This window comes from Tympanuchus pallidicinctus, unplaced genomic scaffold (genome assembly GCF_026119805.1).
Source record: "Tympanuchus pallidicinctus isolate F22 unplaced genomic scaffold, pur_lepc_1.0 scaffold2, whole genome shotgun sequence".
Taxonomy (NCBI): Eukaryota; Metazoa; Chordata; class Aves; order Galliformes; family Phasianidae; genus Tympanuchus; species Tympanuchus pallidicinctus.
The window spans coordinates 23,469,781-23,495,313 of NW_026294721.1; the positions used below are offsets into that span (position 1 = coordinate 23,469,781).

Genomic DNA, 25,533 nt, shown 5'->3' on the forward strand with positions numbered 1-25,533 from the left:
TTCACTGACAATAAACAACTTCAGACCAGGTGTGTTGCAGAGTCCTTTACATTTGGAGATCAGTGTGCATGCTAATTTCAAGGACAGTGAGGTTTGTTGTGCCAGAGCACACGGATCAGGTATGGTAATTGACCTCAAGACTACAGTACTGTTTATGCCAACATAAAAAGGCTTTATTCATTACATGCTACAATATCTCCAAGCACTGAGGTGCCCGATTATCCTCGGAACTACTGTACATGTGAAATCTTCCTGATTGTACTTAGAGTTTACTCCAGCTAGGGTGCCCTTTGCTGATTGAAAAACAATTAAAGCTGTGCTTCAAATCCATTTAGCTAGCTGATGCTGTTTATCTTAAAAAAAAAAAAACAAAACAAAACAAAACAAAACCTCCAGTCAGTCAGTTTTGCTTCCAATTTTAAAAGCTCTATTTAGGCCTCTGCAGATTGTGAGTCTGCTTCCTGATATTTTAACTGATGAAATGCAGGCATTTCTCAGCAGTGCCCTTCTCACAGGTACAACCACTGTGTTCCTTAATAAATAGAAGGCACTGGGCACTAAGGCAGGTTTATCACAACAGAAAGTGTGATTTTTTTGACTCATGACTTTATCCTATCCAAATTTGCCTTCAGGATAGACTGAAGAAGAGGGCTGAATGACCACTTAAGTGATAAGCAGTACTGTGATATTTGAGTCCAGTCCTGACCAAAGCTAGGTCACTGTTTAAAGAATCAATTGGCTTTCTGCTACTCTACCTTTCCTCTCCTATTTGAATTCTGGCTTTTTTGCCCCAAGTCTTGCTAGATCCTCATCTCCTGACTGCCTTGCTGGAATGATGAATGCTGTGCAAAAACTAAACTAAGTGAGCAGCCTGCTTACAGACAGCACGTATGTTCTGTGGAGTATTTATAAGCTTGGACTACAGTAAGATGTCAGTCCAAAGTAACTTAGCCCCAGTGAGGACTCCCAGTGTGAGAGCAGCCTGGTGGAAACTAGCACAATATCAAGAGCCCACTGTCCTTGCTCCATTAGCAATCTGATCAGGAATGACAGCAGCGTGTATGAGCAGCTCTTCAGGAGGCTAATTTCCTCACATCATTTAAGTTTGCCAGCATTAATCAGCCTCTTTTTGTATATAAACAGATGTAATTTGTTTTTCTGGACTAGTCTTAGTCCCATGTTATAGAATGAACTCGTACAAGGGAGTACTTAGAAGTATCCTCCAGTAATGAGAATTGCTACTTTTACAGTACCCTGTGAGAAAAATCAATCCATGTGGCAAACCAGTGAGATTATCTGATCTAGGGATATCTCAGAAAAATTTTGCTGGCAGAAGATAAATTCACAAAATTAAAGCAAGGGCAATAATGATAATTCAGAAGTGGGAAGAAGAAGACCAGAAGTGGCTGGTCAGACGTAGAGAACAAAATCCAGCTCTACAGTACTGTCACTTCTAGCAGCTGCTGTGGAAGGAAGCCAACAATATCCTGGCAGAGCTGGGAACACCCTTGGTTTCAAATTATTACATGTACAGACACCTGTGTGAACTGAAATAGAAAAGCTGAGTGGTATTCAGTAGTATTAATCTCTCCAAACAAGTGTCCTGAGAAGCATTATCAGTCAGCCTCCTCAGGGATCTGTGCCTGGAGTCATAGGAATTGTGGGTGCTGCAGGCCCAGTAGTACCACTGCAGGTAAAAAACATACTCAGTCATTCCCTTTCAAGTGATTCCCAGGTTCTTTAGAACAAACAATAATAATAATATCTTCTGTCCTTCTTAGTAAAGGTAACATCAGGTTGAAAGGTCTGTGAATATACCATGCCAGGGCACCAATAAATAAGTACTCCTGGCATCTGAGAAAATTCACAGATTGTATTTGATAAGAAAAGGTAGACATTAATGTCTTTCTGTCACATTCTGTCTGCTGCATGTTATATTGATGTAGAATCAAGTGCTCTTTGACGGCATTTACTCCCTACGTGTGTTTAAACTGCAAGAGAAATCTAGATTTCTCTAAATCAAGAAAATTACAATACTTATTTATCTGCAGTATCTTCCTTATCCCACTTTACAAAGAATTTACTAAAATTAATACTGAAAAACAGAAACCACTATCCTTGATGTCTGAATGAGTGTGTCATTCATATGCTGCTGAAACTTTTACAAATCAAGGTTTGAGGGGAACTTAAACAGTCCAGACAGACAGTAAACAGTCCTGTAAGCCAGATACATCACTTCTGCCTTTTGGTATATCCAATACCCTGGCTATTTTCCAACATTTTTGAATCACACCTTTAGTGAATTCTGTGCATTTGTGGCATAGACACATACAAAAACTCCCAGGATGACTATTTGTCATCAGCAGATATATGTTGATTTAAGAAAACAAACAAACAAACAAACAAAACTACTACTTTAAATCTTCTTTGATCACTTCAAAGAATTTCTGGGTCATGTCATCTCTTTAAACAAATTTGATGACTTGAAAAAGGGTTTAGTGGTCGCAGTCTGGACTGATAGTCTCTAAATATGTTTTCTGAATTCAGCATTTTCTCAGCTTCTCTAGCTTTTACCACCTATTCTTCCAAAATTTCTCCCAAGATATCTCACCCATCATGGACTATTGTAAGAAGGGGACTATTTTTGCCCAGCACCATATGCTCAGAAAGCACTTGAATAACTTAAATATGCTTTTTTTACTGCCCCTGTGTTGATACATCCCCCTAATGATTTTTGATGAAGCAGATATTCTGGCCATGCCTCAAAAGCAGCTTTAGTTAAAGCTATGGAAGAACTTTTTATTATTACAACATGTAGAGCAGCAGGAAAAAAATTACAGCACTCTTCCCATTTCTACTTTACTATCAGATCAAGTGGAAACAAAAAGGAAGTCAGTGCTTTGCTTGTGGAACACATTACATAGCCTTTCTGTATTTTTTATTAACATTTTTTTTAACTGTAGGCTCCAACAACTTTGCAGGTTATATAAGCAAATTATGGTTTGCAACCTTTTTCCCAGAAAACTGACATGACCTACGCCCGGCATCAAATACATTAAGACAGCCAAGCTTACTTGGAAAAGACCGAGGAAGTCTTTAATGCCATCCCTGGACAATTATGGCCCTACCTCATTTTTGGTAAATTACTGAAAATCATACAGGTACCTTTTCAGTATTTTGTAATTTCTGGTTTTTGATCCCCTCCTTGCACCTCCTCGTGAGTGCAAGGGTCTTTTGTTCTTTTCTTCCACATCTACACAGACTGAAGAGATTGTGGGAAAAATACATCTGCTCTTAGCTTTGTCAAGACTTTGATCTAGAACTCAGGAGAAGCCCAAACCAACTGTTTAGGGAGGAGCATTGGTGGGGAGTCTGTGGACTGTGAGACCTGAAGTCACTTCTACCAGTATGGTTATCCATATGCTGTCTGGGTTCTGGGTCTGTCGAATACAATTTAAGTTCTGCTCAGGGAGCAGTAAAATAGATGCTTCAGATTTTTTCATCTCTTCTTCCTATCCAGCTTTCCCTTCCCACTGTAGTTCTGTCATTAGCACATTTCCTTTGGGACTGCACCTTTCAGTATCTGATTACAAAGTTGTTAACTCCAGCTTTAAAAGAGTTCCACTGAATGGATTGTAGCTAACATTACCAGATGCAATTCCTTCTCTCAAGAGCTTACAGTCTAGATAAATAAGACTAACTAAAGATTGGGAAAAAGCAAGCACTATTATTCCTATTTTGCTGAGAGAAAAAAAAAAAAAACCTAATTGACAACCCAACTTCATGGAGGAAATTTGCAGCAGAACAGGAGCTTACTACCAGCCTGCTGGGTCCCAGTACAGTTCTCTAAACACCACCTCAGATGTCCTTTCAAAGCGCAGCGTAAGCTCTATGTAAAACTATAACCTTCAGCTGGTCCAGCTTTGCTTCACTTCCATGGCCAGAACTCCTACGAAACTGCAGGAGCTGATGCCGACATGCATTTAGCTGTATATTTTTTCCTCTGACATATGGTATTTACAAGACTGTTCTACAGTACCATGGTTATTTTAACACACATGTCCTCGATACCTTGGAATAAGGCTAGAAAATCCTTTGAGTACCAAATATACTTACATATATATATATAAGCATAGATGTATATTGCTATTACTGATTGCAATAGGATTTATGTGCATTCTTCTAGTGATTGACACATGGATTTTTAAGAAAGGTAAGCTGTGAACTTCCTATTTCAGAGGCCTCTACACACTGCATTGTAATAGTGCTTTTGGAAGCACTTACTGCAGGAACAGCCAGTTTGGGACAAAAAGCGTCGTCAGCAAGAAAGCTTTACAGATTTCCTGTGCCACTTCTATCTCATCTCATCCTGCGCACACACTCGTATGTTTGGACACATCATCAATCTACTTCATGTCTGCATCAGGTTTCTTGTTGTACAGGCACCACCAGGGCAGGTCACAGCCACCTTCTCAGTGTCAGAAAGGAGGAAAAAGCAGATGTCCTGATTTCAGGCTCAAAAATGAGACTGAGAATATATCCTCAGAAAATATGATAAGATCTCTTCATGCAGGGGAAAAATTTCTAAATTGAGACTTTTTTTCTGAAAGCAGTGTGAAGGACAAGGCAGCCAGGGTTATGGGGAGAAATCTGGGAAGCCCTATAGCCTCCCTTCCCTTCTAAGAGCTGCCAAGTTTAATGAAAAATGTGTCAAAAATTGTGGTTGCCCTGAGCAACAGTAGCAAACCTTCTGCAGCTTTCAGAGGCGGCAGGCAGGGCAGAGGGTGCAGAGGCAGATACAGTAGCTGCATCCCACTGCTGCTGCCTGTTCCTAAAGACAATGAGAGAGCAGAAGCACCAACAAGCCCTCTCCCTGGAAGGCTTCATGTTCCTGCTCATTGCATGCCTATTAATCTCAGAAGTGCATGAGTCATGGGCAGATGAGTTAAACTTGCCTCAGGAGCCATAGGTCTGGCTGCTGACTCACACTGGAGATGGCAACTGTTCCAGTGATTCTCTCCCTGCCAGCATGCTGCCTGGCTTGCCAGGTCTCTCATAGGCAGGTGAACCTTATTTATCCTTAAAAGAGAAAGAGGGAGAGCACAAAGCCTCTGAGTTGCGAAATAGTTGAGAAAAAGCCTGAATAACTGACCTAGGTGTTTTAAAAGGTACTGCATAGAGACTTCTGAAGTGGGGCCGACTTCTGATTCTCCAAAGTTTTGGTTGACAGTGGAAGATTTTTCTGTGCTCTCTTCCCACTTGTAGCTGTGCTGAGGATGGATAGCCCTGCTCTGTACCACCCCTGTGCTGACAGCAGTGTTCAGGAAAGACGTGTTTGTTTGGTTTGTTGGGAGAGGACAAGAAGAATCATTCCTCACTGCTGCTCTTTTTGCTGGTGTCAAGCACACAAATTAAAAAAAGAGACATTCCTTGCTGCCTTAAAAAACAAACAACCTACATGTCATAACATTTTAAGAAATACTTCAGCTGTAGAAGGAGCAAGGCATACAGTCATCATAAGATGTTCTATACCTACCTTCATACAAGAGAATCTCGTGAAGTTGCTCATCAACCACAGTCAAAACTTTCCTTATAATGATAGCATGTCTCTACTAAATAACCATGTCAGCTAATAATGTGTACTCATATTAGTTAGAAAAATACCCCCTTTAAAACACTTTAGCTTAAAAACAAACACAATGAATTCTTTATGACAAGTGAGCTGCTAAGCAGACTTTTGCAGTAGCTCAGGGTGTCTGTAAAGAGCTGAGAAAATCAGCATTTATAGCTGTACTTGTAATCTCTGCTGACAAAAGCAAAAATTGCCATCGCAGTAATACACTAAATCTACACAAGACACACAGCCTATCTGCTCTTCATTACCATCTGGTGGTTGCTGCACAGAGCAGCATTACTCACGTTCAAAATGTTACACAGGGGAATTTCCATCTTAGCACCAATAAGAAAGGGGTGCTGTGAGAGCACAAGGGGGCTGGCTTTGTTTTGCAGGCCCAGTAAACTTTGTCAAAATAAGAGGGTGGAAAAGAAAAAGGGAATTTAGAAGCATCTAGTGGTACCTTGGCATTTCATCAAGTAATTTAATTGTACCTTTATATCACTAGCTGTGGAAGGCACAGTGCATTGTTTGAGTTTCCTCCCACTTAAAGCAGTGGCAGTGACACTATTTTGCAAGGCAAGGCATCTTGTTGACCACTTCTAATAGCTGGTTCCCAGATCATCTCCAGTACTTATTGAGTGAGGTTTCTTGCAAAGGTGTCCTAGCAGAGACATTATTATTCATTATCCAGCAGTGAGCAGGAGAGATATAATCCCACTGTGCAGCTCTATGGAGAGACAGTTAACTTCTTGCAGTCTGTGGTCTCACACTAAAGCTAAAAGCACTACTAAACATGATGAAGCTGCTCCTAACCCACAGACACTTAAATACCTCCTTTTGCAGACAAAAAGTGCTTTGAACAGGCTAGAATACCTTGGCAGCTGGGAGCTGCCTTGCTCCTGTGCCTTGGATAGGATGGCAGTTTTTGCCCCATGGTATGCCCTGGCGTCAGCTCCTCTGTATAGTTTCTTCCCAATCCATGGTTTCATCAGAAGGAAACTGTGCAGTGTCATTCAGCTTTGAAGGTACTTACTAAAAGCACTGGTCCAAAACACAGCTCACATCAAACTTGTTCTTATACCAAACAAAAGAACAATAGTTGTTAAGTTAGTACAATGTCCTCTTGCTTTAATTTAAGCATATGGATCAATGGATAGTTGATATAGCCTAGGAACAAAGTACCTCGCATAAACAACTATTTTGTACCACTGGGAATGCAACCTCTTGGCCCCACTGACACAGGGTGCTGGTCTATATATGCCTGGAGATTGATCCAGTGCAGTTGCAGTATTTGTTGTTTTACAAATATACAAGAAAAGCATGAAATGAAGTAAAATCACTTCATTATTGTAATTATAAAATTCCTGAAGTGTAATACACTTAAAAACAGAAATAGTTATATGGTTCAGTTGCTTTTTATGATAAAGAAGGACACTTCAGTTTCATTCCCAGCTCTGCCTCTGATTTCTGTGACCTTGGCTAAGTCATTTAGGCCAAATCTTCAAATACAAGTACTTAATATTAATTGTATAGATGTATATGAAGACTTTTGTAAGAAGGAGTGACCTAGATCTTGTGGAGTCCAAATACTCAAATCTACATTTAAAATTTTGATCCCCAGACCTCTATATCTGAATTTCCTGTTCTGTAAATTGTAGATGAGGCTTACATATGTCATAGAGATATTTGAAGTATTAATTAGTTCATATGTGCACAGTGGCTTAAAAATGTAAAATATATAAATACCAAGAATTATTATGAAATAGGTCAGTATTTAAACCATACAAATGTCCCCGTTAGTTTAGGCATTTTGTCGACTTTGTGTCTCATTTTGGATGTTTAGCACATAATCAGCTTTCTAAATATTTCTCTGCTGGACACAGGCATCAGAGTACATGAGATTAACGCTGAGAAATAAACATTCCTTAGCTAATACGCTGTCTACATGAACAGGTCTCTGCAGTCCTCTCCCGACCTCTTAGCTCACTTGGACATGAGAATGAAGCCCTTTGTTGATGGTGAAAATGAGCAGGTAGAAAATCCAAGGGACAAAAATGAAGGTTGAATATTCTACAAATATAAATGCACAATTGCAGGAGGCCGATGTCAAAAGATGAATGGTTCTAACAGGATGGATGACGTCTACACTTGTAAGCACTCCTGCTTATTTCATAGAAAAACATTCATGTATTTCCTATTACCCCAAAGCAGTACATACTGTTTCCTCCAGCTCACAGCCCAAACTGATGAAGTACAAATCTATTCTGATTTATGTATGCTTTAGACATGAGGGTATTTAAGGACATTTAGGTTCTAGTCCATAACTCATTGAAACAAACTAAACACCTGCCATTCACTCAGGGGATTCTGGAGAGGGACCGGGAAGAGTTTTTCACTTTGGGTTCCTAAACTGCTCACTTGTTGAGTTTTCCTCTATGCTTATAATACTTGCAGATTCTTACAGATTTGTTTGTTTTTAATCTGTTGTACAAATGTTCAAAATCCCTTATTCCTCAGCTCCCAAATGAGACCAGCAGATGATAATCTACCTTCACCAGCAGATGATAATCTACCTTCATCAAAGGGGGATGGACAGGAGCTTCACTTGCTCCCACTCCTGTTGCCAGCTTCTTGGACAATCCTAACACAGAGGCAGTGCTGAAATATATGTTGATGATGTTCTGAAATGAAAACTTGGATAACCTCCAGAACCACAAGTAAAATCTAAGCCTGAATGTGCTAGGCAAAGTGAGAAAAATTCACTGAGCAAAGGAAAAGGCAACCTAAGGAGACATTTGGCAAGACGAAAGAAGACACCACACAGAGGTTAAGAATAAGAGAAAGACTCAAAGTCCTCTCTTGCAGTAGGAAGGGGAATGCTTCCAAGTTATAAAATTAAGTATATTCACATTATTTCTTTTTTTTGCCTCTCCTGCCCACAAAGCTATGTCTTCGTTCAACTTCTTATTTCTGTTCAGAGATGGAATTAGAAAATATTTGAAGCTGACACAGTCGACATCACACAAATGCTTGCTTCTGCTTAGGGGAATATGGGAATGCTCCCACACTTCTCATTTCACACTTTAAAGCTTTCTGAGCATTCAGCTTCCGTTGATTACCCTAAAAGAGACTCGGATGGTTCTACCCTGTATGGTGGTCTCCCTCCCAAAATGCACGCACAGTGAGTTGACCAATGACCCCTGCTGCTCAACCATCCCTCCCATGGGCCACTTATCTGTGCAGTTATCCCTGGTAGAGCCTTTCTGCTCCTATCCCCATTGCTGCTGTGGTGCCAACATATCAACAGGGGCAGCATTCCAGTTTTGTGGTCTGGCTGAGGAATCTTTTTGCTAAATGTCTTCTTTCAATTTCTTTTTTCTTACAATTCTTCTCTTTTTCAGATAGCTAAAAACAGAACAAATGACAGGGCATAATCTATTTCTCAGATTATGGACTGCTTCCAGTGACTCCTGCCAGCCCATGTGACATATATAAATCACAGATTTGAGACCTGCACTCCTGCACTGGTTAAAGTGATAAGTAAAATTTCTTGTTGTCTTACACCTCACTGCTGACAAAGTGACTCCCAGCTGAAGAGATTCACGTGTGCTCTTTATTTCAGCAAGCAAGACGCATATATTTCACTCATCAAATGTGCTCCTCTGACAGAAAGGAGAGTGCAAGCAGCTGTTGTGTAGGACTACTACATTTGTTAAACTCATGCCCACTTTGTTTTCTCCCAGCGTAGGTATGACTTTACGTGGCAATACATATTTAACAGTCATTTTCATGGCTGTAAATCCACCCAATTGAATTCTAGAGGAATTTGCCATCAGCAAAGAAATCAGACAGCCTGCAAGTTTTCAGTCTGGCAGCTTTTACTGTTGTATTTTGCTGTTGTTCTAATACTCCCTCTTAAATGTGAGAGGTGAAATGTTTCATAAGCATTCCTGAAATATAACACAAATTTTCATTCTTGTCACCTTTGTCCTTGGAGGCAGCAGACAACATTATAGATGAAGTGGAATTACAAAATGTCTACTTTTTATGAGGTGGGTGCAGTGACAAGAGGACAGAGAACAGTTCCTATTTGCAGTAGCTCTGTTGTAGCCTTTACTCTTTAGTTTTACCAATGTGAGCATAACACCTTAAAAATGAGTTTACAAAATCTTAACCAAGTGTTTCTTTTCTTATTGAAGTTGGCTATTTAAGATGTGTGTGGAATTGGGAAAGAGTTCCCAAATGCATTAAGGAAATTTTTAGATAGATCTAATTTGAAAACCAGAAGCCCCAGCCAATGGAAAATGCCATTTTTAACCCCCAATCAGACTGAAGTTAAAAATTAAAAATAAATAAATAAATAAATAAACAACAACAACAACATCTGCTTTAAGGAAAAGTAGTTAGGACCTTCAAATTTCCAAGCACTGTAGAACACCAAGAGGGCAGGAACTACTCTAGATGAGAAAGGACTTAAAGAGCTTAGAACTACAGTTTCCATGGAAGAACGGCAAACCATTAGCAGAGAAAGAAAGTGGTGTTACCATCCTTTTGAGTAACAAAATCACAGAAAAGGATTGGAAGGGGAAATTACTGAGATTCCTGCTGCTCATTTTCTGAGCCACATTCAACTCCTTCTCCAGGTTGAACTAACCTCAAAGATAGATAAAGTTTCTCAGAGCTTGGAAAGGAATATTTTTTAATTCTAAACTTCTTGAGAGTAAATAATGCAAAAATCTCTCTTTTCTCAAAGTAAAGTTCATTCTGAGTAATATCTCCAGAAAAGTTGCTTTTGTGACTGAATTCAGCAACTCTGTCTCCTTATAGATGGAGGAAAAAAACAAGCTAGGCTCTTATTTATATGAGCCACAGATTCACAGGCATCTCTATGAGTAAGTGCATCACATCACTGAAATGGGACAAAGAGACACATTGCATTCTAGTGGCCCAGTGTAGTAAAATACTTCTATTAAAAAAAAAAAAATGTGTATTTCTCTATTCACAGCTTAAAAAAAAAACATATTCAATCTGACAGTTTAAATACTTTTGCCATGAGCTTCTTCAGATGCAGATGCAAAAGCAAAGCTAGAGAAAATTAATTCCATTTATCAGAAAAAATAATCTGTGCCATCCTAGTAAGAGTTTCATTTCTTCTACAAAATAATTACCCATACGTATAGAGACAGTACAAGGCCCAAAAAGATTACAAGCAAAGGTCTTGATCCCACAAACACACATAGAACTTTCTGAATTAGCCTATTTAAATCAAGGGAGCTGCCCGTTTCTACATGTGAGTTTGCACATCAGGCTATGTCTCTTTCCACTGTGCTTCTGACATCTCACCAGCATTGACAGAAACCTCAGTTGTTGGGAACTGCATGATAGAAAGCACCTGAAATTCATTTCAATAGAAATGATAACATTGACACATCTATTATTTCTTCTCTATGTTCTTTAAATTTCTCCTAAAAACCTAACTCTGCAGTTCTGTCTATAATTGCCTGCATTGTCCTGGTGACACTTAAGACTGCTGGCTGCTTGTGGTTAAAACACCAAGGCCTCTAAATAATGCAAATGTATACAGGCTAATTGCTGCCTGCACCTTCTTCATGCCCATGTCAACACTTGTTTAATGTCTTCCTGACTCGTTCTGGAACCCAGAATTGCCTTTTCTATTAATCTCTGCAGTTACTGTCTCAAAGACCTGCATCTCCAGACTCTACTGCTCTTGAAATAAACTGAGGCTCCCACACCTGGGATGAAGAAACAGAAGATTAGCAGAATTGCTTCCTTCAGGTAGCATGGAGTGGGACATGCAGACACACTGCCAGTGGAGGGGTTCTGATATTAGGCATGCAGTGCTGGACTAGTGCTCCTCCAGAGGAAGCCAGCTCTGCAGAGTTAAGGATGTTAGGTGAATGGTAAAGACATGCAGCTGGAAGGTCTACAAAGGGATTTCAAATTAGCATTTCAGATGTTTATTTGAAGTGACTAAAAAGTCACTAAATTATTTTGGCTATGGATACGGAAGAACAATTTTTGTCCTAGTGTTCTTATTAAATGTATTCTTCTCACTTTATTATAAAACTAAGAACAATTCACAGTGTGAAGATCTCAGGATAAAGCACAAGTTCACTGTGACACTCCACAGCTCTCCTTGGTTGTTTTTCTAGTGCTCTGAAATCCCCAGAGCACACTAGAATTATCTCTAGCTTGCTATTTTCCGTCATCCAAGAAGACTGCTCACTAGCTGCATCTGATTCAAGGGATTACTGTAGGTATAAAATGACAATAGCATTACCTCTAGCAGATCAAATATGTGACCTATTTTGTTACCAATCGCTTTTAAGTATAAGTAATACATATTTTTTCACCTGCACATGTAGTCATTTCATAGTTCGTAGGTTTTGTTTCATAGTTTTCAAACCTGATCGTTTACCCTATTTTGTTACAAATTTAAAATTTTCATCTTAAATTATTAATATATTTTATCAGTAAAATTACTGAAAAAGACCATTTGCTTAGCGCCAAGTAAGAAAAATATTTATCCCTCCTAATTCTCATTTTTCTTTGACATAGGGGATATGCAGTATAACAAGCCCCATAGCCTGGTGGGAAGCAGCTGTCTGATAATGAATAATCCAAAGAGCCTGCTTTGCCTTATGTTTGTTGGATTTTTTTTTTTTTTTTTTTTTTGCCTTATGTGCACACTGTGCCAATGTAAAGCAGTTTTGCTAATTAATGATGCTGCTTTCACACTTACCTCCAGCCTTGCTTTCACCCAGTAATTCTCCCTACTAACTGGAGAACAATACGTCCAGTTAGACCACCTGGTTTATGAGCATCTTGTTTCTGCAAATCCTTGGGTCTGATTACTCAAGCCAGTCAGCAACACAAATATTAACTTTCAAAGTCTGTATCTCCACATATAAAGAGCAAGGAGTGAAGCATGAAGCTCCCCCTCTCCATTTTGAGCAGGTATCATGGGGACACACCTGCCCTCCTTCTACATTTAAGATGGCATAATGTATCACTAGAAAGAGATGCATAATCATCACTTTTGCATTGTTTTTTTTTTCCCCTAGTTTTATTAAAAAATCACAGCCTTCCTTCCTACAGAATGCATCCACTGAAAAACAAGGATATCCTTTTCTCAATGATTCCAATGATACATTCTTCTTAAGCAGCTGCTATTATCTGAGCAATGCACTGGCTTTTTATACTGTGCACTTTCTGATTTCCAAATGAAAAAAAGCACTGAGATAAAATGAGTTTTAATAAACTGGAAACATTTCTCTGCATGAGAAAAAAGGTTTCCTCCTGAAAATCTATGCATCTCTCTCGTTGACCCTGTCAATACTAAGCTCAGTGCAGAAATGAGCAGGAGAAGAATTTGCAATTATTATCAGCAATGTTTTAAAGCACAATCTGATTTCCAGCAATGCAAAGCAACGCAGAGCAGAGTCACACATCCCTGCGTGTCTGACTTTTAGGGCACTCAGGCAGTTACCGGAGTCCAGAAGGCCACACAGGGAACCTATCAGGTTTCACTCAGGCCAAGAGGGAGAATAAAATCTAGAGCATATGGAATCATGCATTGCACTTTTCTGAATCAAGTTTATTGGCTGCAGAAGAAGCTTCAGTTTCATAAAATCAGACCACCAAGTGTCTTGTCATCTTTGATAGCTTTTAGAACATGTCTGTGATAATATAAGGCCTATGAAAGTTAGCCTCTTTGCCACAGTCACTCATTTTAGAAGTCATGGTTCTTTATTACAGGTATTAAAGAGCTGCAGAAGGATACTAGGATGTCTAATTTTTTATTCAAATGAAAGACAAGATTCTGCTACACTGGTGGCCTGGAGAAGCACACTATGTTTTCTTTCTAGAAATAAATCTTTCAAGAAGAAAACAGAACCTCAGTATTCTTTACGCATCCTATAAAACCACAGAGTGTTTCAACTGATAGTATATCAGAGCACAGAGGTTCTGCTGTTAATAATAATTCAGCCTTGGAAGCATTTGGAAGATAAGTTCCATCATGGTGCCATCACCCACCCCAAATGAGCCAGAAAGGAGCCTTCTTGCTGCTTGCTGTGGCCATGTAATGTCAGCACTCTTGAGGTTTGTTGTTCAGAGCCCCACACAAATCCCTGCTCTCAGCCCCCAGTCACTGAGGGCCTTCCCAGCATTCTCTTTGCACAGCAAGGTGTCTGCAGCTGCTTCCAGAGCCCAGATTAGATCCCAACCATCCCAAAAGGAGCTTCAGAAACGCACCTCACACTGACAGGCTGCCAGCAGAATAGCTACTCTGAAGTACAGTTGCCTTAAACCATACAGAAATGAGAATTTACATAGGATAATCCCCTGCGCTTACACCTTATGACAGATTTTAGCAGGCCAGACAGAGCAGGCGTCTCCTTTTAGTACATCTGTAGTTGACTGCCACACAGCTTTTGGCAAAGTTAGAATTATGTAGAAGACAGAATGCTGCAAAGAATTGAGAAGACCAAAGGGACTCCAGTCCCACGGAAAACCCTAATTCAGTGTTTAAAAGAAACCAGGTAACTTTATCAGGACCATGTTTTCAAACTTTCAGTACATGTCGAGTGCTGTATGCCCAGCAGCACCAATCACATCTGATCATCAGTACAACTACACCATACAATAATCATGACCAGAAAACGTTAAGAATTCACAACAGCAACGCCGAAGTTCTACTGAGTTGAGCTAGGAGGTGATTAAAAGAGGAAGAAAAGAAAGGTGCGTTCATTGTAGCAGCCCTCACGGCCAAACGACAGCACTCACGGCACCTGCGTTACGCAGGCTAACAAAGATACCGGTGCCCACGGCGCTCCGCTCGGCGCATGCGCTGCGCTGCCGGCAATTGTTGCTCCGCTCCGTTCCAACTTGCAGTCGCCCCCGAGAGGCGTAGGCGCGGCCGGGGCCGGCATGAGAGCGGCGAGGGGGGGCGGCCCATAGGCGCTGTCGCTGTCCCTGGTGCTGGCCGTGGGGTGCGCGGCGCGCAGGTGAGCGCTGCCGGGTCGGGGAGGGGCGCGGGGCAGCGGCCGCCTCCCTGACTTGGTTCTGCTCCTTCCCGCAGCGCCGATGAGCCCAGCAACATGTCCTACGTGAAGGAGACGGTGGACAGGCTGCTGCACGGCTACGATATCCGCCTCAGGCCTGACTTCGGAGGTGAGGCGCCCGCACTTCTCGCTCCCCGGCCCGATGACCGGCGGATCTCCGCCTAACACTGGCTCCCGCTTCCCCTTCCTCCCTCCCTCCCCCCCGCGTAGGTCCGCCCGTCGACGTGGGCATGCGGATCGAGATCGCCAGCATCGACGTGGTGTCGGAAGTCAACATGGTGAGTAGCGGCGGGACGGGGTTGCGGGGCGCCGAGCCCTCTGCGTTATGGCGCCTCCTGCCGGCCGCGTCGCAGCGCCGCGACAGGTTCGCGTCCGGTCTCCGCCGGCAGCATGAATTCCGCGCGGCCACCTGTAGCGGCGTCGGGGCTGCTAAGAGCAAGCCCGGATTCGGGGCTGTCTACCGCAAGGGAGAGCACATGCTGCACAATAGCCGAGCACGTCGGGGTTGCTAGGAAAAGCTATTTGCGCTGTTGGCGTAATATTTGCATGCTTAAGCAAGCACTCCACATGTGCTCGCTGCCGTGTTCGAAATGCCTGCAGCAGGTCTGAGGGTCTGGGCTCTGCTAGCAGTGGTTGTTCACACGGTCAGCAATTGAGTTTAGAAATGTTGGGGTTGCTTGGCTGTAGCTGCACAGGGATAGGTCGGTTTGTTTTTGTGTGTATTTGCTTTTTTAATGTAAAACGGCACTGAATAAAAGCAGCAAAAAGTAAACAATATGAAGCTTCTGCAAAAACAACCCTTCCCGTAGAAAACTGTTGTAGATTAAATGCACAACCATGTCCCCTCTCCAGCTATCAAAATTAGAGAAGTCCCCAAGGTACAGGTGTAAAAGGAGTGTCATTTGATTTCAACTCTGCTACTGAGTTCCAGCTGACTAGAGATGCAGTCTTGGAGAGCAAAACTATGTACAGTGGTTGCCTCGTTCAGTAGTCTTTTCCCAGAAGAAACTGAAAAATCATCAGTTACAATTTTGAACATTTTGCAGAAATGAAGGCATTTTGCTCTCTCTCTTTTATGTTCGGTCTCATGAAAATCTAAGATGCTTTTTTTCCTCTTTTTAGCTAAAAGAAGCTTAAAACCTTATATTTCCATTCTAATCATCAGTTTATTTCACACACACAAAAAAAAAAAAAAGAAGGGGGGGGAGAAAAAAAGTAATATATGCCTGTTCAAAGCAATTTTCTCATATGTTTGCTTCATATAATAAAATTAACAGTTGTCACACAAAATTGAAGAGAGATGTTTTTCTCTTTGTGCTCTACATACAGGGTTCTTACTTGTCACTGCTAGATTTTTTTATACACCTAACAGAATCTGGAGGGAGGAGTCTGGCCACTTTGCATGGAGCAAACTGGACTCTGCAGAACATAAAGAGAGCATGATAGAGGTATCAGCTCTTGGAGTTCCTGTTGCTACTTTGTACTCTGGTGGTGGTCATGGTAGGAACTGTTCAGATGAAGCAGGGAGTTTCTTTAGGTCTGAACAGTCGAAGAACAAACAAACTCCAAACTATTTCTCCCACTCTGTAACAGAATCATTGCTTCTGCAAAATGGTGTACCCTGGGATAAGTGAATACTGCCAACACCATCACCAGAATACCTGCTCAGAAAAGTCAAGTGTCAACTGCTGAAATCCTGTTAATTCAAAGGGGAGTAGATCTGACAGTTTCCAGTAGCAGTGTCAAGGGGTAATAATCGTGTAGCACTGGCTCACAGCATTTCTGCTTAGCTCTGAAGGATCCAACATGCACCCCTCTTCTCCCTTCCAAACCTTGCACAGCCCTTGGGAAAGTGTAATTTGTTTTTTAATTATGGAAAATTGTATGCTGGATGTTTTTTGACTGCTAAGAGGGGCAGCTTGACTAAGATGGGTCAAAAAAATCAAAATATTTTCATTACGTAAAATGCCACATCTTTCCCAATGGAAGGAAGCAACCATTCCTAGGTAAGGCCAGAAGACCATTCTGTTCAATCAGTCTCACACAGGAGTAGCAGGGAAAGTTGTCTCATGCCTGTGCTCTCCTCAGTCATGTAAAACCTAATTTTCAGAGTGTCAGAAGCAGCTGTTCCAAATCCTGGCACACACTGATGGGGTTAAACTTCCTATTCCAGTTCCAGTGCTTAGATAAGAGTAAAGATTTTTACTTTATCTCTGTACCTCTTCAGTGAATTAGATGAGAATTTGTCTTGGCTGTAGGCTGTCTGCCAAGTCAACAGGCAGATTTGTATGTACAAGTCATAGTGTAAAAAGTTGAAATATAGACAACAGAACTATTGTGAATTCTGTGAAAACCAATAGTAACAACTATTCAATCAGGCAGCTTGTCTACCTGTAGCCTCTTCTCTAAATATGCTAAACTATTCTGAAATATTCTACTGAATTGTCTTACGTGAAACAAGCAGGAGAACTAGGATGTAAAAGACCTAATGACCAATGCTCTGTTCAAAAGCTACTTATTTCCAAATATAAAATAAGTTTTAAACTCTTTCCATCAGATTTTCCCATCCTTGCTACAATAATTGGGATTTATAAAGCATTTGCTTCCAAAGATATAAAATGATTCTTCACTTTGTTTCAATTAATGATAGTTCACCTAATTTTCATCCATGACAGAGTTCCCTTAGAAGAATTCTAGGGACTCACACGAATATAGTGATTTCATTAAGAACCTCACTATTACTGAATCTATTAAATTTCTGTGATATGCATTGTCTGGTTTATCATGATACCTTTATGCTATTAAGAAGAGATGTGTATTGCGCAGCAAGAATGAACATGGGCAGCACGATTCACAGTAACTACCTTCAAGATCCAGGGCACGCAAGCGAATCAAATGCTCTATCTACTAGAAAATAGTTGAGAAGTAGCTGGAAAAAAAACCAACATCACATACAATAAGTGACGATTTTCTCTCTAAAATATTTTTTCTACTGAGCAGGTGGTCATACCTTAATCATAGTGAAAAAGTAGCTGTATGTGCTTGGAAAACCAATGCACTTGAAAAAGAAGCTTTTATAGAGAAGTCGAGAGAGATGCAAAAAAATACTCACATTAGTTCATTTTGGGAAACTCTGTACTTAACCTACCATACTGATTTGACATTGGTTTGTGTGATACCAGATTGCAGGTTTTATTTCTGAGCAAGAAGAGGGAAAAAAATGTTTCCTTGTTCTTTGAAGTGAGTGATATAGTTTTTTATCTTCTTCACACCCAATATTCTTCCCATGCTTTCTCCTTGAGAAGTCTGTCTCATATACTGTCAACATACCTGTTGAAAAACATATGACTCAGAAATAATTTAGTTTAAACCACTCATTTTTACATCCTTTTGAGAAACTGATGATATCCCAGCTACATCTCTTTTTTGTTTTCCATTCATTTCATGTGATACCACCCTCTCATATTCTTTTATCTTTCCTGCTTTTATGATTATACGTAAGAAACTGAACCAAGAAACAGAATTTATCTTCTGGTGCATTTTTGATACCTTGACTTATGCTGAATGAGGAAGTTATGTTTTGTGGCACAGAGCAGATCCAAATCATGACCCCATCACTGTGATAGATTTGAGGAACAAAGTGTCTCTCACAGCACAAAAGCTCCACTGCTCAGTTGTCAGATATCTTTTTCTACTATGTTTACCTCACTTTTCCTGGAAGCAATGTAGTGCTTTAGGGCTGCTCCCAGATCTACTGTTGAAACACTAGTTTACGCTGCAAATGAAATCCAAGATCGAAGCACTTTCAGATGCTACTTTGGAAGTTTATAATCAGTCTGAAGGCTCAACTACTTTAGTGCATTCAGGTCACCATACTTTGTTCAGTTTGGGTAGTGAACAGTTCTGCAAGTGTGGAAAACTGAAAAACAAACTGCTGTGACACCATGACCTATATAGCAAGGGTCATCTTTATCTTTAGCATGGATCATTCTGGAAGGCCGCATGCTTTTTCAGTTTGAACTTTCACAGTCATTTTCCACACAGCAGTGTTGATGTGCTTTAGTTCTTTTGAGATCTTCACAAGTCTGCTGTTCACTTTTTATCACCAATGCAACAACACAATTCACTTCAAAAAAGACAGAAATCAGTATGTACAGAAAAGAAATAAAGCATGTTTCAGAGCATCCTGTGATCATCCAGAATCCAGAATTAACATCAGAACCAAGCAAAATTAATGAAATCTTTGAACAAATATCATGTACAATGTGAAGCAGAGGGTTATGGATCCATTCAGTATAAAAGGCTGTTGGCATCCAGGGCTGTGTGACCAAAGCACAGATAGTAGGTCAGGGGAACTTATTATCTCTTCTTGGTGCTCACTAGACTACATTTAATACTGCATCTGGTTCTGGGTCCAGCCCAGTTATGTGATGCAGAACTGATGGTAGTTCAGTGGAGAGCAACCAAGCTGGGTTGCTTGCTCTAGGATCTGGGACTGTTCTGTCTGGAAAGAAATGGTTCTGAGGGCACATTCTCAGGATCTGTGAAGAAGTTACGGAGAATATAGAGCCAGACATTTCACAGAGGTATGTGCCATGATGGGAGATGCAAAGTGAAACCAAAGAGGATCAGAGTTGGATGTAAGGAAACGATTATTTTCTATTCTGTGAGGACAGTCCAGGAAACAAACTGGATGCTCGGGGAGATTGCAATTTACATCGTTGGTAGCCTGTAAGACCCAGCTGGATCAAACCCAGAGCAACTGGGTCAGACTTCATAGCTGAGTTACTTTATTTTATAAAATCATAATTGTTTACTACATTCGGGAAACAAAACTCCCCTTGATATTAATAAGCATTAATTCAACATTAGTTGGCAGTGCTTAATTCCAAGATCTAGGACTATCACACAAGACTAACTTGTCAACATATGCATATATATAGGCAAATGTTTTCAAATTTGCCTATAGATGAAAGGCAAGCACATAGATGCCTCTAGAGGTTGGAATAATAGAAGTGCTTCCTATTACTTGAGGGCTGAACCTGTAAATGGCAGAAGGTATGCTCTCTCAGTAATTACCTACTGAATCTTACAGAAACTGTCTTTTGGTTCAGGATATGCAAAATTATCATAAGCAAGCAAATAACAGTTTGGAAAGATTCTTCCTTTGATTTTTTTTTTTCATAGTAATTTTGTATCACAGAACACCACCACTGCAGCAATTGCACTATGGCACATTTACAACAAAATGCACAACAGCTTCCAGAAAGTTATTCATTAATATCCAGCACAACTGCTTATATTAACTGCCCCAGTTCTGAAGGTAATTTCATCTTTTCGATTCTTGCTGTATATTTTTAGACTATTACATATATCTATGGGTTACCACATTTTAGTAAATTCTTATTATTTAGTTCAGGATAAAATCATGTTTTGTATTAGTGAAGAGAAATCAAGAGAAGACTAGAATAATATTCAAGATAAATATACCACAACACTGTCCACAGCCCAGGACCCCATTTTAGCCTTCCTTCCCAGGGGCTAGTTTAAGCTCTCAAGCTGAGTAAGGCTTAGAACCACTGTTAGTTTGCCCATTACCTCTGTCAGGCCAGCATTTGTACACTAGACTCCAGCTATTGACCAACTTCTATGTATCCTTGCACATTATGTTAAGGCACTTATTGCAGGCTAAGGGACTCTTCAGCTGTGTTTATTGACTGCCTGAAGTTTCACACGTTGTCTTGTCCCTTCTCACTGGCTGGGTTAAGTACTGAGAAAGCAGAATATTGGCTGCTCTGAATGTCAGACTAGAAAACCATCTCTCTTCTCGGCAATTTCATACCAAAATGAATCCCATTTCCATAGATCCCTTCCTTCACAGCAGCAAAATCTCCTTTATTTGAATCTCAAGTTTGGTACATGGAGAACGGAAAAATCAACTTCTTCTGCTCAGTCAGGAAGGCAACAGAAGCAATCAGATTAATTGCAATGATAATAAATGCAAATCCTCAATATAAATACATCCATCAGACAGTATTCATAGAGATTACATTGATTTTTAAAAGTGACATAAAACTCAACAATTCTTTATGAAAACTTGTGTCCTGCAGTGCAGAAGAAGGGAGAATTACTTTCTAGTTATAGCATGAAGGACATGCAAAGGATTTGAAATGAATATTAATAAGAATGTTCAGCAACTGATTTTTTCCAGCAAATAAGGAAAAACTAGCCAAGTAATAATATATAAAGGTCAGATCATTTCATCACTGTCTGCTTCAAATGTAAGTAATTAAGTTAACAGTGAAACATGGAGTAAATGTAGAAATCAACACCCTGAGGTTAAGCAGTGAGGTCACTGTTATTCGATGTCATGTTGGGCTGTTTTTCATTTGAATACAGAACTAAGTGATACTTCAACAAAATTAACAAGTACACAAAAAGGATAAAGTGCTTCATATGACCCAGAAAGGTCAAACATATGACTCAGAAAGTGGTCCCTTCCAACTGAAGCCATTCTATAATCTTAATTTGTTTTTAAAATCAAACTAAACTGAGAACAGCTTCAAGGTTAATATAAGCAATATACCAAATCCTTTTTTCCAGCCTGACAGGCGCAATACTTCACAAGTTTCCTTACTTCAAGGTTTAAATGAACTAGCTATGAATGCCCTTCATAGAAAATATGATTCTCTTATTTGATGTTAAAATCACAGTTGCCCACAGGCAGTTCTTCCAGCTTTCTCAATTTCTTCTCTCTGGACACAGCAGGTGACTTACCCTCACTACTTAACTTTTCTCAAGGGTTGGTAAGCTCAGTTCTGACCTATGTACTTCATACATCTTTTAGTCCGGGTTTTACACCTGACACCACATGGTATCCTGATATGTTTATAGTGGAGGCAGATAGTATAAACCCTGCAACACCCACATTTCTGAATAGAACAGACAGTATTCACACTTCCCATTTGTTTAAAGCACATTCCAAGTACGCAGCACAAGATTACAAATGATAAATACTATCTAGCTGGTCTGTTGAATTTTAACATTTTTTTATAAGCTGCATCTTGCCTTCTCATTTATCCTGAACCTGGAATAAAAGATAAATAAATAAATAGGACTGAAACGTGCTGCTATTACTGTGACAAACTGCCAGAAATAGCTGCAAAGAAAAGGACCACACATTTCCTTAATCATTCTCCAAAACACTTCTCCTTCCAGGTCTCACTCCTAAAATCTACAGTTAATCTTATAGCAATGGGAGTCTTGTAATGAGATGGATTTTCTCATCCCATAACTGAAGGTCACATGTTTTCTCCAGATGTTTTGTGCATCTGCATCAAACAACATGCTTACATCGTGAGCACTGAAATCTTCTTGCTTGGGCTCTGTTAGCCTCCATAAACCTCACAGGTCAGTAGCACAAACACACTGAGGGCATTCAGGGTCACAAATGATACTTTAGTAATTGAATTGCCAACAACTCACACAAAGGACCCATTTACTGTAATTATCATTTCTCTAAAAAGAAAAAATGTCTCTGTAAAATTCAAAGTCCTCCCAAGAACCTGTTGTTTCTTTAAATGAATGTGTAGGTAGGTAGAACAGAGTGCTTAATTAAAAGTTTGTATCTTTATTTTCTTTCTTTTCATTGCCTTTTTTATTCTGATTCTGGAAAGAAGAGAATATTAGAAGCTCCCAAAGTAAGCATTTGCTTTTATAAGGAGATTGAAGGGGCTCATTTCAAATGACTGCAGAACTTAGTTGGTCTTTTTAAAATCAACTTTATTTTTTACTCTATTGCCTGTTTTCTGTAATTCTTCTAGGCTGTTCTCATACATTCTCTTCTAACTGCTGTTCAAGTAACACCTGGAAGTAAAACTGAGGAGTCAGGAGAGGAAATAATCACACCATCATTTCTCCCTGACATGTGAAAAGATTCCCAGCCTCAGGGAAGGAATAGGAACATGCCCCAAAGCTACCACCAAAAAAAGACTTGTTCCTGTTTGCAAGATGCCAGGTAGTCTGGGACAACATCTGAAGCTACAGAATTAAGCCTGAAGATTTCTGTCATTCAGCTGGTGATGCTGAATGACAGAAAACTGTGCTTTGTGGAGTGCTGTATTCCAAGCAGCAGCTGCTGGGAAGAGGTTTCTGGGATGTCTCATTCCTTATATTAAAGTATGCTGTTTTGAAGCGTAGTGAAACCTCAGAAACCAGCTAAAGGATTCTCAGTTGATGACAGAGTCCAAGGTGGCTACCAGAAAGGTTTTATACTTGAATACTCTCTAAGAGTCCTTTTCTTCTTTCTAGAAGAATTCTGGATCTAAAAGAGGTGCACATTTGGGCTTCTAAAGTTCCTCTTCCCTCACATGAAATACTATCTGTAATTCTGACAGCACTCCAGAAAATGTATTAAAATGAAATTGTTTCTAACCCAAAGGCAAAACTGTTGCAAACGTGTCCTCTAAGAAATTTGCAGCAGCAATCACTGAATAATCTAGCAGAATTATACCAGACAATCACAAATCACAGAATGGCTCCGGGTTGGAAGGGACCTCAAGGATCATACATCTCCAACCCCCCTGCCACATGCAGGGCCACTAACCTCCACATTTAATACCAGACCAGGCTGCCCAGGGCCCCATCCAATCTGGGCTTGAACACCTCCAGGGATGGACAGGGCATCCACAACCTCTCTGGGCAGCCTGTTCCAGCACCTCACCACTCTCTCTGTAAAGAACTTCCCCCTGACATCCAACCTAAATCTTCCCTCCCTCAACTTAAAACCATTTCCCCTTTTTTCTAAGCAATAGCTCTGTATTAAGATTTTCTTATGCTGGAGATGGAGAAGGTAGATTAGACTTCTTGCCTATTGAGGCTGACAGTGTCCTTTCAAAAGTGCAGTACTGGTTTTGGCCAAAGCGGTGTCACACTGAGGTTTGCTGTATCTTCTGCTAAGGAAAATGCTTGATTGTTTGGGTTAGGTCATGAACAAGTAAAATGGAATCTAAAACAAAAAGACAGCTTCCAGAAAGCTGCATTATCACTTAGCAAGATTGAATTGTAAGGTTTTAAATGCCTACAATAGAATACATAGTTTCAAAGTGAAGATTTCAGACTGCCAAACATAATTAAAGACTGGAATAAGTGTTCTCCATTAAAATTCATCAATCCATTTGGCTGAGATGAAGAATTTCAGTTGAGTCTGTTTTAATTATCTATAGAATGAACTGAAGAGACAGCAGTTAAAACTGCTGAAACAGATAGATGGTGTCTAAATATTGTTCAGGATCTTAATCATACTAAAAGAAGAGTGCAGTTATTTCCCCAGCATGTTTTTAATCAGAAGAGCCTTTTAAGCACAGGTGAAATAAAACAAGTACCAGACAGCTGCAGGTGTTCATGCTGAAATATCTCAGGAGCTTCTAGGAGACTGCTCCTTTCCAAAAAGACTAGATGCTGATAGTCCCATTGATCTCAGTGAAACTGCTCATGGGTAAAATTTGTTACACCAGTAGAAGTGCATGTTCATTTTACCAGCTTATCAGTTTCTTTAGCAGTTCGTATGAGCACTCCAGCTCTCCAATTACAGCCGTTTCTAAACCTTTGTTTTGTTACAATTTTCTGTATCCTTAATTTTTGACATGAGAGAATAACCAAGCCTGGAATAAGAACCTTTCCCTGTGTTCTTCTATGCTGATATATCCTTTCTTTGATCAATTTGCTTGTAAACCATTCATCCTGAATATCAATACACTAGCCAAGGAGAGGTTCATATAGATGAGGTTCAAAGGCTACATAAATATAATATATTGCATCTCACAGACAGTAGAGTTTTGTCACTGGCTTCCTATGAAAGGAGTGAAACATGGGATTAGCAGCCACCTATAAATTCAGGATTTATTTTACTCACTGCACCAGGACTAACTGAAGAGAGAAAAAAAAAAAAAAAAAAAAAAAAGCTTCAAGAACATCAATAACATGCTGGGATCCAAATCTTCAGACTTCATAGTTTGTTAAATGCTTTGTGGATTCTCACACTAATAAGAAGCAAATATGGTGCCAATGCAGTAGCAATTTGAAATGAATCCTGCATAGAAATTCAGCTCGCACTGCCAAGAGAAATGGTTTTGTTTTCCAGAAGCTCACCAATAGTATATATTATTGAGATCTCAAGGAATACCACATTATTTCCTTTTCATTATTCCTAGCAGAAATTTGGAGTAAACAAAAAGGAGAGGATTACAGTTACTAGCGTAAGTCAGAAAAATACAGTGTAAGAACAACCTACTAAATAGCAGGTTATTAAACAGGAACCAGTCAGCTTACAGTAGCTATTTTAGCTCTTCTCACCAGCACAGCATGGTTTATCAGAGAGAGAGAGAGAGAGAGAGAGAGAGAGAGAGAGAGGAGACTTTTGCACTGTATAAAAATATCAGTTCATTAAGACAATTTCAAGTACAAAAGTAAAAATTTAATTCATTCTAGAGAGTCTCATCCTAGACATGGGATCAAGAAGAGAAGACTACAGAGAAGTCTCATGGTGGCCTTTCAGTACTTAAAGGGGGCCTATGGGAAAGCTAGAAAGGGACTTTATTATGGAGTGTAGCAACAAGACAAGAGGTAATGGTTTTAAACTAAAAGAGGAGAGATTTAGATTAGACTGCAGGAAGAAATTCTTTGCTGTGTGTGTGGTGAGGATATGGCACAGGCTACCCAGAAAGCAGGAGGTGCTCAAGGCCAGGCTGAGTGGGGCCCCAGGCAGCCTGAACTATGGGGGAGAGGAAAGAGGGGAAAGGGCAGCCCTGCATATAGCAAGGAAGTAGAACT

General features: G+C 40.1%; 1 protein-coding gene and 1 long non-coding RNA gene across 3 annotated transcripts in view; one reads left to right on the top strand and one right to left on the bottom strand.

Moving 5' to 3' along the window:
* Positions 1–13,359: 13,359 nt before the first annotated feature.
* The window catches only part of GABRB1 (gamma-aminobutyric acid type A receptor subunit beta1), a 94,116-nt gene continuing 81,942 nt past the window's right edge, over positions 13,360–25,533 (top strand). The window contains exons 1-3 of one of the 2 annotated variants that reach the window (XM_052681945.1): positions 13,360–14,646; positions 14,721–14,812; positions 14,914–14,981. In XM_052681945.1, the coding sequence (XP_052537905.1) occupies positions 14,740–14,812; positions 14,914–14,981 (141 nt within the window). In that variant the 5' untranslated portion in view covers positions 13,360–14,646; positions 14,721–14,739. Of the gene's footprint in view, positions 14,813–14,913; positions 14,982–25,533 lie in introns of both variants that reach the window. The other variant, XM_052681946.1, reaches the window with a different exon arrangement.
* LOC128080096 (uncharacterized) overlaps positions 20,574–25,533 on the bottom strand; it is a 50,085-nt gene continuing 45,125 nt past the window's right edge. Inside the window, exon 4 of the long non-coding RNA XR_008206485.1 lies at positions 20,574–21,790. This is a non-coding gene — a long non-coding RNA (uncharacterized LOC128080096). The remainder of the gene's footprint in view (positions 21,791–25,533) is intronic.